Below are 13,431 nucleotides of genomic sequence, written 5' to 3'. Positions count from 1 at the left end.
CCAATGCGTTGGGCCAGCTAATAATACCTGTAGTAGCCATGTTGCCAGGTTGCCATGTGAGGGAAAATGCTGATGAATGCCACCATCGACCTGAAAGAGAAGGTGGAAAAGGCTGCCACTCACAAGCCACCACACACGAGCAAAGTAGCGCCAATCACAAGACGGTGATACTGGCCCTCCCCGCTTCCCTCCCCTGGCTCGATCCCGCATAACAGGTCTTCCGGGGGGGGCCACAGCTGGGGCGCATCCCAGCCAGAACTGAACTGATGATGAGGAGCACGACTCACCACCAACGAAACTCCACTATACGTTGACTAGGTTGAACTAGTTGGCAACTTCGAGAAGTAATCCCTCTGGCGGGCGTTGGCATTCGCAACTAGTGGATAGGTGGCTTGGAGCCTGAGAGCATGAGGGGAATGGGGTGTGCTATCAACTTTGTTGTGTGTTGCTGTTGCGTGGCGTTTTGGCCCGGGCTGCTGCTACAAACGGAACGGAAAAAAAAAACTTGGAGAAAAGCAGGCGCCACCACTACCTAGCTAGGTACCAAGAAAGGAGCGGTAGCCGTCACCAGGCCCCCAAGCCCCCCTCCGAAAGGCTGGCGCGCCTCGCTCGTCATCAACGAGGCAACTTGTTGTTTTCCCTCCGCCCCCGGGCCAGAACAAGAAAAAAAAAAAAAAGGCCCGAGACACTGCGACAAGTCGCCGCCGACGCCGCCGCCGCCGCCGCTCGCGTACGTGTTGTCTTGTGAGCGGCGGGCAATGACACAGAGTGACGGAGGAGAGTCGACCCTGAACTCGGACAAAGATCCAAGATCCTGGGGGGACCAAGGGGAGGGGGGGGGATTGCAGGGCGGGCTCCAGGGCTTGTGGGTACAAACTGCGAGCTGATGAAGCGGACATGGTCTAGTGCAGTGGGCATGGCGAATCCTTTTTATTCGTACAGATGGACAAAACGGGGGTAATTGTTCATCTTGCACGTCACTGGCTCTTAATGTTTTGCTGCTATTAACCAAGCAGGCAAAAGAACAGAAAAAGAAGAAGGGAAAAAAGAAAAAGCGCAAGGCTGGCCGTGAGGGTGGGGCGGAAAGAAAAATACACGACTCAGTGTGACGACTAGAACGGGTGATGAGGCGAGGGAAAAACGCAATGAGGCAATGAGGGTAGGAAATGGCGGCCCATGGCTCTACCCGGATTGCGAGTGTGTGTGTGTGTGCATGTGCTGGACTTGGGGCAAGCCGCCTGGGGGTTGTGGCGCGCCGCCCCATATGCAAGAGAAAAAAGCCCGTCAGTTCTATTCCATCCACCGATAACCTAAGCTCTGATAATGAAGTAATGTCGGCCGTTCCAAGTTCCGACGACGACGACGGGGGCGGAAACCTCTCAGTCGCAAAAATGAACCAGAGAGAACCAAGACATGCATTTCTATGAATAGCACCGAAAATGTCTAGAGTCCCTGGTCTACAGACTACTGGATGGCAGGCTGGGCACGACAGGTGTCTTAAACTTGTGCCCGCCTCCTTGGCGTGTGCTTCTCCCGGGGGGCAAGGAGGGAACTGCAGGGCCCTAAAAATGCCCCAGGGCCATGTGGCAAGAAAGCCACGGCGTCTTGAACAGCTCTTCTTGGAGTGAATTGATCGGACGGTTTTCAACGGTCAACGAACTAACTACGGCTACCCGAACATTTTGAGACTTGATTTAACTGGCAAATTCGCCAGTCTTGAGCCCCTGGCTGCATGGCATGCGAGTTTTGTGCGGGTGCGGGTTGCGGGGAAAAAAGTGACAAGGGGGGCCCTCCAAGATTTTCGTAAGACTTGACAGCTCAATATATAATATGTATGTGCTCTTATAATGGGGAAGAAGTTTTGCTAGAATGTTACGATGGATGGACCAGTAGTCGGCTCGCCAGCGTTTATGAAGCCGCCAATTGATACACAGCAGCAAAACTCGAGTACTGGCGGGAAAGAAAAAAGGCAAGAAACAAGAAAAGACAATGCCAGGCAATCTCGTCATCTCGGATTTCGACGCAACGGCTCCACTTGCGTTGACGATAAGGGCCCCCATTTCAACCTTTTTTTTTTTTCAATCCCGGATAACCGGTCAGTGGAGAAGCAGGCATGTGAACAAGTTGAACAAAAATTATGTTTTATCCGCTCTCGTTTATTTAAGCGGGCGTTGCTCATCACAGCATTCTTCTGACCGGTGGTGCAATCTTGAAAGGATTGTTTTTTTATCAAGGAACCAAAAAAAGGGTACGCCAGTATCTGGCTACCAGCTACAGAGTAGTTATGTAGTCCACAAAAGGCACGAGGGGTTACCACAGTAGTTCAGACAAGACCCTGAACCCGCCCTCCAAGTAGACCTTTTTCGTGTAATCATGTTATATGGACGGGGGTTGTTTTTTTTTTTTTTTTCAACAAAAGGATATAAATTCCCACGGCAACTACCGCCGCAGAGCCGGCAAAGAGAAACGAAGAAGAAGAAGAAAAAACAGTGCATTGGTAGGTAGGTCAGCAAAAAGACTGAAGAATTTGACGCCACAATGCGCAGCCGCTAGGCAGGAAAGAGTTGCATCGCGGCGGTTGCGCGAGTTTAATAAGTCGCGGGCCTTTCATAAGCTAGGCACATGCATTCACCAAAAAAAAAAGGGAGAGGGAAAGAGGCAATTTCAATGTTGGCAGTTTCTCAAGACCTCAAACCAACTACTATCTACTTGGGTAGTTGGTAACATGTGCGAGTTGTGACAAACGACACAGAGACGGCCCGCCGGGGGGGGGGGGTTACCAGCAGGAAACGATCGTCGCAGCCATCTTGAGCCAAGGCTTGGCTTATTCCGTTTTTTGCTGCCAATAAGAGTAGGCGGCCATCTTTTAAACGAGCACCGGCAAGACGGGTAAAAGATGTCGGAGACACATGTTTACGACTCATTGACCAAAGAAGTTTTGTTAAAGTGATCAACAACAAGACTTTACAACCTTGCAAATGGCACTGGGAAAAGGACAAGCGCTAAAATACTTTGCTCGTTATTATTATCTGGCGGTCAACTTTTGGATCCCTGATAAGCAGTCAAAAGCAGCTTCCTATTTCGACAAGACTTGACGGGGATCTCTTCTTTCCTTCCTTTTCTCTTCTTCTTCTTCTTCTTCTTTTTTTCTTTTTTTTTTCGTTCCTGCTGCCTAAAGACTTGAACAATTTATTAGCCAGAGGCGGGGCGTGCTCTCATGTTACTGATCTTGTGTCACCACGTCGGATCAACCTCATCCTTGGAATAACTCTAACCTTGTCAGGCTGCGGCTGCCGCAACATGCTTTTGGAGGGAATCGCAGCGGCATATCAGCAACTTGTACTTTGTACTCCGTAAAAATGTTGTGGTGGGCATGATGTGTGGCGGGCGCGCATGCTTATTTTCCCCGGGGCTGAATGCGGGCGCAGGGCAATGAGGGGGCCACACTTCACCGTGTGTCTCACTTTCTTCCATGATTCCGGTTCGGAAATGCATCTTCTTCTAATTAAGAGTACGGTGCGAGAAAAGTTGCGAAATGTCATAAAATATAAAGACAAGAAACGGCAAAGGGAGAAACCATAATCGCCAATAATAGCGGCTGTTGGCAAGGATTACATGACTTATCTCCACTACCTCCTATTCGTACCCTGCCTTGAATGTTTTCAACAAGGGAAAAAAAAAAGAAAAAAAAAAGAACAAGTCCGTCTTGCATTCAATCGTTTGCGCGCGCGCGCACACACACACACACACACACAGTTACTTTGCTTGATGATGATGAATTATAAACAAGATCAAGTCGCAACTTTTTGGCCGCCCAACACAAAAAACAGAGAGAGGGGAGGGACAGAAGAGAAAAGAGGTGGCCGCGCCACAGCGGAAAAGGTGGACGCAACATTTCTTTCGCTTGTCGTCGGCTAAATAACACGGGGGGAGGGGGAATTCTTGGGGTACGGAGTTACCCTGTGTACTTTCTACTTTACCCCGTGGAGTCGGGACAAAAAAAAAAAAAAAGAAAGAAACGTAATAATAAATAAAGAAAGGCTTAGTATTTCCCCGCGATGCATAAACGCAAACATGACATGTTACCCCCTCCCTTCTTCCCCCCCCGCCTTATGTGCGTATGTGTACACATTTCCCCACGGGGTCTAAAACGAGGTCATGATGATGTCTGGGGTAAAACAAAATTAATCAATGCAACGTTTTCATCTGCAGCGGCGCCCGCCAATCCGCATAATACTCTACATGTTTAATCTTTTGCAGCGACGACGCAACTTGCAACTTGCTCGCCCCCTTAAATAACTGCTAAAAACTTTAAAATATTAGCAGCCATTTCGGGGCACAGGAGTTTGTTAGCAGTATGTAATGGAAATTACCCCGGTCCCCTCCCCTCCTTCGTCCCATGTACAAGCAACGGTAATGAATCAAGGGCTGAAAGCAAAGCCCTTTTTGTATATACAGACTACCTTGTTCTATAGTTTGTCTCTTCTATTCTTATTACACCATACAAAAACGCGCTACAACTTGCCCCCTACTCGTTCGTCCTGACATTGTAGCTGAGCTGCTGTTCCTGTCCTTGTCGTAGACCGCCGCTTCATTTCGAATTATTCGTGGCTTTTATTTACCTTACACCCCCCCCCCCACCTCCCTTTTTTTTTGTCACTGCGGCCCTTGTTTCGACAGACGGTCCTCCCATTTCAAAGAACGACTCGACCGTACGAGGCAAGGCTTAAACCTAGTCCGCCACGCAGGCGGAAACACTTCATTTCCAATATCTTGGGCTATTTTTTTTTCTTTTTTTTTTTTTCAATTCTTCCTCAAGTAGGAATCTTCTCACAGAGATGAGTCGCATTTGGCATGATTGGCATGATTGGCATGATAGAGCTTCCGATGCCGACCCCCCGAGCATCACCGACGTTGCGCGACGTGTTATACCCCTCAATCCTCCTTGACATTCGGCGAAAACAACCCAACCTTGATTCTGCGCCAATCGAAAGCAGATTACGAAAACAACAATCATCATGGACCCAGTCAGTGTTTAATACACCATGGACTTTTTCTACAGCTACCTACCATCCACAACTTATTCATCACATGAAACGGGACATGCCAGCTTTTGTTCATTGTGTATAAATTCCATACTGATTCAAAAACGACGCCAATTCCTAAAATTTTAAACGGCCCCTTTCCCTCAACCTTTTTCACGCCCTCATCACCAATTATCTGATTCATCATTGAAAAGGCGCACTCCTTTAATCATTATTATTCTTCGCGTCTTGCAACAGTAATGGGCCGACACTTGTAGATCGAAAGAGCCCTCGTCGATAAGAACTGATTGAAAGGATATAAGAGAAACAAAAAGAAACCGCTGCCCAACCGGCAACTATAACTCCCACCATCCAGATAAAAAAAACGTCGAGTGGGAAATATTTAAAAAATTAAAAAAAAGAGGAAATATTGTTCAAGTAGTGTGGTACATGTTGGAACCTTCTCGAACAATCGAGTATAAAAAGGTGAAGTAAGGAATAAAAAAAGTAATAGTACATGTGGGAATCTCAAGTCTAGGTAACAAGAAGAACGGGTAGGTGAAGAGACAACAGCGCCGTCTGGGAAAGGGGGAAAGGTAAGTGAAAAGACAACAGCGCCGTCCAGGAAAAGAAAAAAAGCTCAGTGAAAAGAGACACCAGCGCCGTCCAAGAAGAGAAAAGCAAATCTTCAAGTTGAAACAAAGAATCAAGCCAGAACAGCGTTTTGCTGGCCAGCTTGTCATGGAACCTCCTCGCCAGCATCCTCTTCTCTGAAGCGAATGCCTCCGTCGATGCGAAGCGCATTCACAACCCACGGCTCGGCTGCCACCTTTTCCAAGGTCCAGCGGTTGCGCGAGCGTCTGAGCAGGCCCTCGACAATGTGCATGGCGCCGAGCAAACCGCTTCGCTCAAACTTGGCCGCGTCGCCCTCGTGGTCTCCATCGTCGCCTGCATACTCGACCCAGCGCCATTCAACACGCGCGATGCGATGGCTTGTGCGACTGCGCATGCGGTGTGCATCGCTCATGCCGGGGTGAGGATCAAAGGGAAGACGAGCTTCGAGCAGCGCGTACAGCAAAACGCCCAGGGACCAGGCGTCTGTGGCGCGTCCGTCGTATTGTTGGCCTAGGATGACTTCGGGAGCAGCATAATCGTCGGAGCCGCATCGCGTTTCGAGTTGCTCGCCTGGCGCTATACGTCGCGAGAGACCAAAGTCGGCGAGGGCAATGATGGAGTAGGGATATGTCGACCAGTTGATGTTGGTGCTGGCAAGATCGGTCGCGGGTATGTTGACGAGAACGTTTTCAAGCTTAATGTCGCGATGAACAATATTTTGTTGATGCAAATAGTGAATGGCAGAGACAAGCTCGGCCACGATGCGGCCCATCAAGGGCGAAGTCAAGCTCTTGCGGTGCGAAGTAGTGACATCAAACAAATCACCACCCGGACAAAAACTCATAACCAAGATGGCGCGCGTGGGCTCGATGCTCCAGGCCTTGAGGTCGAGAAGCGAAGGATGGTGAATGACCTGCATGATTTCCAGCTCACGCTTGAGGCTCATCTCGACGCGGTCCTCGCTTGCACCGCCTCGCGGACCATGTTCGCAGACTTTGACAGCAACTAGGGTTTTGCGGGGTAGACGGCACGCGGCAGGGGTGCCTGGCAGCATCTCTGGACCGTCGCCATCAGGAACAATTTGACTGGTCGCGAGCATGACTCGACTAAAAGTGCCGCGACCGAGAACGCCGAGAGACCTCCAGCGCCGCTTCTTGCCATCACTGCGGCTTCGCGCCTTGAAATACTCGAAAGAGGGTTCGTGCGCCTTGGCCGGACTGTCCATGAAATCCTTGGACGAGTCGCTAGGAGGAGGCGTCGGGGGCTTGGTGACGGTAGGGGTCAGGCCGCGCGACTCGGCCAGGTGAGACTCTCGTCGCAGCCCAGAGTCATTGTGCTCAGTGCCATCTCTTCTGGAATGAGAGCCTGAAACGACAATGGATCGCTTTGGAATTGAGATGGGGTCAGGCACGTACTCGCTGACGCTGCGATTCCTCGTGTGGTATAGTTTTTGGTTGCCAGTCGATGAGGATTGCGTCGGCGCAGGTATGGAATCTTGCTGTCGGCTGTTAAGGTAGGGTTTGCGCTTGGGCGACGTAGAGGGGGGTTGAGAGCCACGCTGGGTGGAATTGGAAGAGGCTGCTTCGCCCACAATGTCGAGTTTAGCTCGGTACTGAGGGGGAGAAGCCGAGTTTATACTCAGGCGCGACCAAGGGCCAGGCGAGTCGGTTGACATGAGGGGACTGGGCAACGGGGTGACGTCGCCCATGGCATTGATGACGGGGCTGGAGACATTGCTATTGTATCCGGCGGACGAGGCAAACGCGCCTGTTAATGCAGCTTTAAGACTTGGTGTTCGCGCGAGCTGCACAGAGTTGGTAGAGGTGGTTCTGTTTAGAGAATTCCGCGAGGGTGAAAGGTTGCGGTTGTCTGGAGCCGGGACATCGCGGTAGTTTGGAAAGGAGCATACACCAGGTGATGCTGAGAGGACGTCGGTGGATATTCTGAGCGCATTGGCTGAGCTGTTGGTGGGATGGCCATGATTGACGCGCGATGGCGAGTGGACGCGATCGCCTGGAGAGGCGGCCATTTGCGCAGGCGAGGGCGGCGACAGGTTTGTGTGTCTCGGCATGGGGCTAGGCGTGGTCTCCAGGTCTAGCAGGATAGACGGGTGGGAATCATGGTATGCTAGCTTTTCATGACGAGGAGCGCGGGCATCGGATTCATTGTCGGAAGGCTTTGAGGAAGTCGAGAGGAATGTCATAGCTTGACAAAGGTGTGAGCCCGGGGAAGCTATGACAGTGGCGCGACGGGTGCAACGACAGGGTGTCTAGCCAATAGGCGGCTTCGAGCAATAGCTGCTTGCGCAATGACGAGTTCATACAGCAGTTACGGGACAGCCGAGTATTGTTTGCGAAGTGGTGAGGAGCCAAAGGGTGTCGAGAGGACCAGGCGTGCGTGGTGTGGTAATGTCGGAAGATGACTGGAAATTTTGCGCGGGTTGTTGAAGGGGCGATTGACGTGGGGGAGTATCGAGAAGGGTAGCGAGGAATCGAATTGAGGCAAGACGACGACGGGAGGGGAGAAATGGCGGCGAATATGGTCGTGAGAGGTATATTGGTGGGCGAGAAAAGAAGTTTAGAATCAAGGTTGGCGGGCTGACTGAGCTGGCTGGGGGCGGGTGTTGACTGGGGAGGCAGGCGGCCAGACAGGTCGCTCCTTCCTTCTCAAGCTCTGACTGTGGGCTGCCGGCTGCTGATAGATTTCGGCTCCACCACTCCACTATGATAGGGCAGAGCCAGGTATCTCTCATGTACATGGGAAAACTATTGGCGCCATAGTATATGGAATAGGCTGGATCGGTACTTTGTAGATACAATTTCACTCAATCACAGTACAGTAGGCTTTAGTTAGTGGTTTGAGCAGACGCTCTAGGCAAGCGACGCCGGCCGCGATGAAGATGCACTGTGATTATATGGTCACGCCTCCAAACTCTAACCTGGGGTGATGGATGTTCACGACGTCAATGTAGGCTCACGGTTTATTTAATTGAAATGGCCAGACTTTAGCGACTCCTCGTCGTCTCCCTGCAGGCTACCACTTAAGCTACCCAAGCATCCAAGCACCTTTCAACTAGTTAGTTGGCGCTGGAGCCAACGCCAGATGCTACGTTCCAGTGCAGTAAACATGGCGCAGTGGCAGACACACTCTGTCGAATCGTCCATTACATTGACAGCTGGACTTGTATTTATTCTCCAATGTCGGTTTGATCTCTATCCAATCCCATTCCATGCAGCCCATTTTCCTCAGCCGTCCTGCACCCATCATTCTCCCACTCCCCGTCAACGGTGTCGTGACTCTTGACCCAGACGCGGATCGTCGCTGACAAGCCACGTACGTCTCCGGCATCGTCCCCTGCCGTGTCTTCCCCTGCAGCGCGCCCGCCCTTGGCAAAATTCCCTGCAACCTATCCTAATACCTACGTTACGCATCGAAGATGTGCATGGCATTTCGACCTTTTTACTCAGCAGCTGTTTGTTGAACTTGCGCACCCAGTCAGCCAGTCCAACCAGTCAGCATCCATGATGAAAGAAACAAACAGCTTCTCTCAGCGCTAAACCGTTTTGGGCTTCCCGGCGCACCACCTCCGCTACATGAAGGCGAAATGATTAATTTTAGCGACCAACCCCAGCTGTCCAGGCAGCATCGTGGCCGTTATCACTCGCTACCATTGTTTCAGCGTATGTGCACTGTCTGTGTGGGACGCAAACTTGCGACATGACCAACACAATCAGTCGGTTCGTTGCCTCTTGACTCTGTCGTAGCAGCCGGCAATGTGTATTCGTAGCGCACGCTGCGACGCTTGCGCTAGGAAAAGACATGCCCGGCACTGCAAACAGCATTCAATATCGTCTCCTCCAGATAGCCGCAAAGAATGGCCCTCTTATTTTGTTTTACGGCCGCTGTGAGACGTAGCGGAGCATCCGACAGCCGATTGTAGAATTAAACGCGCCGCATCCATGTTTTGGTTGCCACTCTACGTTTTTCCGTTCCAACGGCTCCAATTCTTTCCGCCCTCACTCTTTCATGCAGACGTCTCCCAATCTCAAGCACTGCATACCGAGGCCCGAAATATGTCCATGCTTTTCGTAACAAAACGGTACGGTCCAACGGAACTCCTCCAACCGGCCCGAATTGTTGCAACCGACCGAATCGCCCAACCACGGCAACACGCCGAACCGCAAACACACACACACACACACACACACACACACACAAAACCCAACGGACTGGCTCCGACGAAAAAAAAAGGCACACAAATCCTTGCATATAGTCGGTCTGCAATTATCGCTCTATTCCCCGACCCATCCCTCCACTCTTCCTTGTCGCGCCCAAATCCGCGCAGAACATTTGTGTTTCTTGCACTACATCCGCCACGGAGGCGGTCTTCCCGCCGAGCCCACCCCTTCGGACGCCGAACAACTACGGAGCGGCCCCCTGGCCGGGCCTTTGCCCTCGAGCAACAATTTTTTCTTCTCCCTGCTGCAAATTTCCCTTTGTCACCATTGTCTTTTTTTTTGTTTCTTCGTTTCATATTCGTCTTGTTCCTTTTTTTTTTCATTCTTTTGGTCAGCCCGCAGCCCGCAGCCCCGCGTCCCGACGCCTTTTTCGCAACAAAACGCCCCGACCCTTCCGGATCAGCGGCCGGTCACTATTTTTGAGCCCCGAAAACAGTTCCGGAGTTGGCAACGTCATAGCTAGCGCTCCGCCCGGCCCTAGATTGCGCCCCGCTTCTCAGGGTCGGTGCGATAGCGGGCTTGCCTTCTTATACGTAGCAAACTATATAAATGGAAGAAAGAAAGAAAAAGTATAAATCACATAAAACTCCCCCATCTCCCTTTTATTTCGGATGCGCCGCTTTCTTTTCTCTCCAATTTGTGTTGCCCTTTGCCTTTTTCTAACTCTCCTAGGACGGGAAACTTTCGTCTAAATACACCAGCCACCCACACAACAATGGCATCGGTACTAAGACCAGTGGCGGCGCGCATCACGCTGCGCAGACCTGTCGCGGTCTCGTGCGCAGCCTCCAAAACGACACTCCTCCCCAAGACGACAACATTACCAACGCGTCGAACATTTCTCACGACAACGTCACTGCTTTCGCAAAAAAAACCGGCCGAGTACTCCAAGCTCTGGGACAGCGCGGACCGCGCCGTGGCCGACGTCAAGAGCGGTTCCACGATTCTCAGCGCCGGCTTCGGGCTCTGCGGCGTCGCAGGTACATCACGCCCAACATTCCCCCAAACGGCAGCATGGTTGATAAAAATAGCTAACAAATCTTTTCAACAAAAAAAGAAACACTCATCGAAGCACTCCACCGAAGAGGCAAGGACTCGCTACATTCCCTCGCCGCCGTGTCCAACAATGCCGGCATCGAAGGCAAAGGCGGCTTGTCGCTACTCATCGGCAATGGCCAGATCAACAAGCTGACGCTGTCCTATCTCGGCAACAACAAGACGCTGGAAAGGGGCTACCTAAACGGCGACTTTGCCGTCGAGCTGTGCCCCCAAGGCTCGCTGGCAGAGCGCATCCGGGCTGCCGGCGCCGGTATCCCCGCCTTCTTTACCCCAACTGGTGCTCGTAAGTCCCCTCCCCCCCTTTTTCTTCGTTTTCGCTCAATCGCAGACGCCCCCAAGCTCTAACGTTGAAAATCAGACACTTTGGTGCAAGACGGCGAGATTCCAGTGCGGCTCAGCCCCGACGGCAAGACGCTCGAGCGCGGCACCAAGCGCGAGACGCGCGAGTTCAACGGCAAGACGTTTCTCATGGAAACTTCACTTCCTGGTGACGTGGCCATTCTGCGCGCTTACAAGGCCGACAAGGCCGGCAACTGCGTCTTTCGGTACGCCTCTCCCATCAAGTCGCCCAATCACACACACACACACATATATCTATATCAAGTATAGGCTAACCCAAACACTTTTTTTCTTTCTTTGGCAGCTACACGACAAAAGCCTACGGCGTTCTCATGGCCAAGGCCGCCAAGCTCACCATTGTCGAAGCCGAAAACATTGTTGAGATTGGCGCCATTGGCCCCGACGAGGTCGATCTCCCCGGCATCTTTGTCGACCGCGTCGTGCCGGCCACTGCCGAAAAAAAGATTGAGATTCTCAAGATTCGCGAGCCCTCGGCGAGCGACAACAGCGACAATAACAACAACAACAACAACAACAACGGCGCCGAGGATCGGCCGTCGCAAAACCAACACCAAGCACGTCGCGAGCGCATCGGCAAGCGCGCCTCGCAGGAGCTGCAGGAGGGCTTCTACGTCAACCTCGGCGTCGGCATCCCCACGCTCGCGGCCAATTATATACCGCCGGGCCGCACCGTCTGGTTGCAGAGCGAAAACGGCATGCTCGGCATGGGGCCCTACCCGACCAAAGACCAAGTCGACCCGTACGTTTTACCCCGTCCTTGCCAATTATTTTCTTTTTCTTTTTTTTCTTTTTTTCCTCCTTCTTTCCCTTTTGCCATGTCATCAACTAACTCGAACCTTGGCAGTGACGTTGTCAACGCGGGCAAGGAAACCGTCACCATGGTGCCCGGCGCCTCGTGCTTTGACTCTTCCGAGTCTTTTGGTATGATTCGCGGGGGCCACGTCAATGTTTCGATTCTCGGGGTTAAGTTTTTTTTTTTTTTTTTTTTTTTTTTTGCCCGTCCACTTTCTGTTCCCCCGTCTTCTCTCGCCATGTTGCACACCAACTAACACGGGTGGAATTTACCTCCAGGCTCTGCAGGTCAGCGCGACGGGCGACCTCGCCAACTACATGATCCCGGGCAAGGTCTTCAAGGGCATGGGCGGCGCCATGGATCTCGTCGCCAACCCGGACAATACCAAGATTGTCGTCGCGACCGAACACGTAGCCCGGGACGGCTCCCCCAAGATTGTGCAGGACTGCAGTCTGCCGCTCACCGGCGCGCGCTGCGTCAGCACCATTATTACCGATCTTGTGAGTCTTGCCGGTTTTTTCCCTTCATTATAGGCCTTGTCTTTAGAAGGGGGTTTTTTTTTTAAATAACTGACTGTGTGTTGTAGTGCGTTTTTCAAGTAGATCGCAAGGCGGGGGGTCTAACGTTGACCGAGCTGGCTCCTGGTGTGACGGTCGAGGAGATTGAGAGCAAGACGGACGCGAAATTCACCGTGGCCAAGAACTTGAAAGAGATGGAGTAGAATCATTATCACTTTACATTAGATCTTGCATACTTTATAATAGAGTTGGGAAAAAATATCCAATACAAATCATCAACATCCTGAAAACTATCTCTATACGTTTACATGACAGCTCATAGGCTGACTGGGCTTCGCCGCGCTACCAAACTACTTTATGAACAGCACAAAGGAAGAGAGATACAAATCATTATATTTCCGATTAGTGTGAGTTTACAAGATTTACATGCACACAGCCTTGCACATCGCTCAGCGCCTCTTCGCTCTGGTATGCGCCTCCCGAGCTGCCGTAGCTGAAACAGACTCCCTCTGAAAGAACATATTCCACCAAATCTACCAAAAAGAAAGAGCAGCAGACAAATTCTGAGAAGTGAGTATTCTATTTTGAGTTTGTGCACTACAGAGCTGAGCTTGTCTGCGCAATGTCTCACATTGTGGCATTCCAGTCGTATAGCGTCGGCGTACGCCGAAACCATCACGTCGTGCTTGCCAACTGGCCCAATTCGGCCTTTTTGTATATCATTATGCCATGATCCGGCTTCGAAAACGGAGATGAAGGGTAAAAAAGTGTTGAAGTCTTTCATCTTGCCTCTTTCTACTTCTTCCTCGCCCTTCCAACACTGT

The 13,431-nt window shown here is 51.5% G+C and overlaps 2 protein-coding genes across 2 annotated transcripts; one reads left to right on the top strand and one right to left on the bottom strand.

The window, feature by feature from the left end:
* Nucleotides 1–5,763: 5,763 nt before the first annotated feature.
* BBA_04729 (protein kinase, putative) lies at nucleotides 5,764–7,842 on the bottom strand (the record flags this gene model as incomplete). The annotated part of the gene is made up of 1 exon (XM_008599826.1): nucleotides 5,764–7,842. The coding sequence occupies one exon, from the start codon at nucleotides 7,840–7,842 to the stop codon at nucleotides 5,764–5,766; it is 2,079 nt and encodes a 692-aa protein (XP_008598048.1).
* A 2,750-nt stretch (nucleotides 7,843–10,592) lies between these two features.
* BBA_04728 (coenzyme A transferase) lies at nucleotides 10,593–12,810 on the top strand (the record flags this gene model as incomplete). The annotated part of the gene is made up of 7 exons (XM_008599825.1): nucleotides 10,593–10,857; nucleotides 10,935–11,219; nucleotides 11,295–11,481; nucleotides 11,580–12,035; nucleotides 12,141–12,258; nucleotides 12,368–12,589; nucleotides 12,676–12,810. 7 exons carry the CDS (start codon nucleotides 10,593–10,595, stop codon nucleotides 12,808–12,810), a joined length of 1,668 nt encoding a protein of 555 aa, XP_008598047.1.
* Nucleotides 12,811–13,431: the final 621 nt, after the last annotated feature.

This window comes from Beauveria bassiana (assembly GCF_000280675.1).
Source record: "Beauveria bassiana ARSEF 2860 unplaced genomic scaffold BBA_S00011, whole genome shotgun sequence".
Lineage (NCBI taxonomy): Eukaryota > Fungi > Ascomycota > Sordariomycetes > Hypocreales > Cordycipitaceae > Beauveria > Beauveria bassiana.
Note: the sequence above shows the minus strand (reverse complement) of the source record. Positions and strands in the feature narration are given on the sequence as shown.